We start from the raw sequence: 2,093 nt of genomic DNA, 5'->3' as shown, positions 1-2,093 counted from the left end.
CCATATTAAGTAAGTAAATAGATAGGTAGGTAAGTTAGTAAGTAAATAAGTAAGTATTTAATTTAGTAAGTAAGTTAGTAAGTAAGCAAATAAGTAAGTAGGTAAGTACATATTTAAGTTAGTAAGTAAGTTAGTAAGTATTTAAGTTAAGTTAGTAAGTAAATAAGTAAGTATTTAATTTAGTAAGTAAGTTAGTAAGTAAGCAAATAAGTAAATAAGTAAGTAAATATTTAAGTTAGTAAGTAAGTTAGTAAGTATTTAAGTTAAGTTAGTAAGTAAATAAGTAAGTATTTAATTTAGTAAGTAAGTTAGTAAGTAAGCAAATAAGTAAATAAGTAAGTAAATATTTAAGTTAGTAAGTAAGTTAGTAAGTATTTAAGTTAGTAAGTAAATAAGTAAGTAGGTAAGAAAGTATTTAAGTTAGTAAGTTGGTAAGTAAGTTGGTAAGTAAATAAATAAGTAAATATTTAAGTTAGTAAGTAAGTTAGTAAGTATTTAAGTTAGTAAGTAAATAAGTAAGTAGGTAAGAAAGTATTTAAGTTAGTAAGTTGGTAAGTAAATAAATAAGTAAATATTTAAGTTAATTAGTTAGTATTTAAGTTAGTAAGTAAATAAGCAAGTAGGAAAGTATTTAAGTTAGTAAGTTGGTAAGTAAATAAATAAGTAAATATTTAAGTTAATAAGTTAGTATTTAAGTTAGTAAGTAAATAAGCAAGTAGGAAAGTATTTAAGTTAGTAAGTTGGTAAGTAAGTTGGTAAGTAAGTAAATACGTAAGTAAATATTTAAGTTAGTAAGTTAGTAAGTATTTAAGTTAGTAAGTAAGTAAATAAGTAAGTAGGTGAGTATTTAAGATAGGAAGTTAGTTAGTAAGTAGGTAAGTAAGTAAGTAAGTAAACAATTTATATAGCCTTCCACAGATACAAACATCACAAAGTGCTTAACAGAGAGCAAAATAACTCAGAACAATAGAAACAGTGCTTAAATATAATGAACAACAACTTAAAGAAACAATCAACAAAGCTTAACTAAAAGCCTGTCTGATTAAAAATGTCTTAAATGTTTCTTAAAGTGGATTTTTTTTATGTTAAATACATTCCAAACTATTTCAGACTGATGACAGTTGTTTAGGATATTCCTAATAATGCAGAAAGTTGAGTTTCCCCTCATGTCAAACTAACTGGTTGTACCTCGGTGGGCAGTCCTCRGGGCAAGGCAGCAGTTGCCTCTTCCTCACCATCTCCATCACTTCCTGGTTGGAGAAGCCGTAGTAAGGCTGCAGCCCGTAGCTGAACACCTCCCACAGCACCACCCCAAACGACCAGATGTCCGAGTCCGTGGTGAACTTGCCGTAGGCGATGGCCTCGGGGGGCATCCAGCGGATGGGCAGCAGAGTTTTCGGTTGGAGGCAGTAGTAGTCGGAGGAGTAGATCTCTCTGGAGAGACCCAGGTCAGAAATCTTTACGTGCAGCTGTTCGCCTACTAAAACATTTCGAGCCGCGAGGTCTTTGTGGATGTAGAAGTGACTCGCCAAATACTCCATCCCTGCAGCCACCTGAGTGAAATAATAATAATAAAAAAAACATTTATTCAAAAACTTTGTAGTATTCTTATTGTATAGTGACTTTAGGATGAGAACTACTGCAGGATACCGAACCCAATCAAGAAACAAACTCTGCACTTTAGAGGTTTTTATTTTTTTTTATTTTTTTTAGATTCTTACCTGGATAGCTATCTGCAGAAAATCCCCATGATCCAGGCTGGATTTCACCGTTCCATCCTCGTCACTGCTGCAGCCCACATCTGAGTGAGGCGAGCGCATGATGAGGAACTCGTGGAGGTCCCCTTGTGGCAGAAACTCGAACAGCATGCAGACCGGCTGCTCCTGGGTGACCACACCGAGCATGCACACCACGTTAGGGTGCTGCAGCTCTGTCAGCACTGAAGCCTCCTTTAAAGCAAAATAAATAAATAAATAAATAAATAAAATAAAATAAATAAAGATAAGCTTTAATTGACTAAAAAAGTGTTCCTTTATTTTATTTTGCTCCAGTTCCTCCACAGCAACACTTTGGGTGCGGTGCCACCTTAAAGG

At 33.7% G+C, this 2,093-nt stretch overlaps 1 protein-coding gene across 1 annotated transcript in view; it reads right to left on the bottom strand.

Moving 5' to 3' along the window:
- Window positions 1–2,093, bottom strand: part of ror1 (receptor tyrosine kinase-like orphan receptor 1) — a 174,050-nt gene that overhangs the window by 1,373 nt on the left and 170,584 nt on the right. Inside the window, exons 11-12 of the mRNA XM_014014287.1 lie at window positions 1,722–1,949; window positions 1,189–1,553 (exon numbers count right to left, since the gene is read on the bottom strand). Coding sequence (XP_013869741.1) covers window positions 1,189–1,553; window positions 1,722–1,949 — 593 coding nt within the window. The remainder of the gene's footprint in view (window positions 1–1,188; window positions 1,554–1,721; window positions 1,950–2,093) is intronic.

Source organism: Austrofundulus limnaeus, unplaced genomic scaffold (assembly GCF_001266775.1).
Source record: "Austrofundulus limnaeus strain Quisiro unplaced genomic scaffold, Austrofundulus_limnaeus-1.0 Scaffold113, whole genome shotgun sequence".
Lineage (NCBI taxonomy): Eukaryota > Metazoa > Chordata > Actinopteri > Cyprinodontiformes > Rivulidae > Austrofundulus > Austrofundulus limnaeus.
Note: the sequence above shows the minus strand (reverse complement) of the source record. Positions and strands in the feature narration are given on the sequence as shown.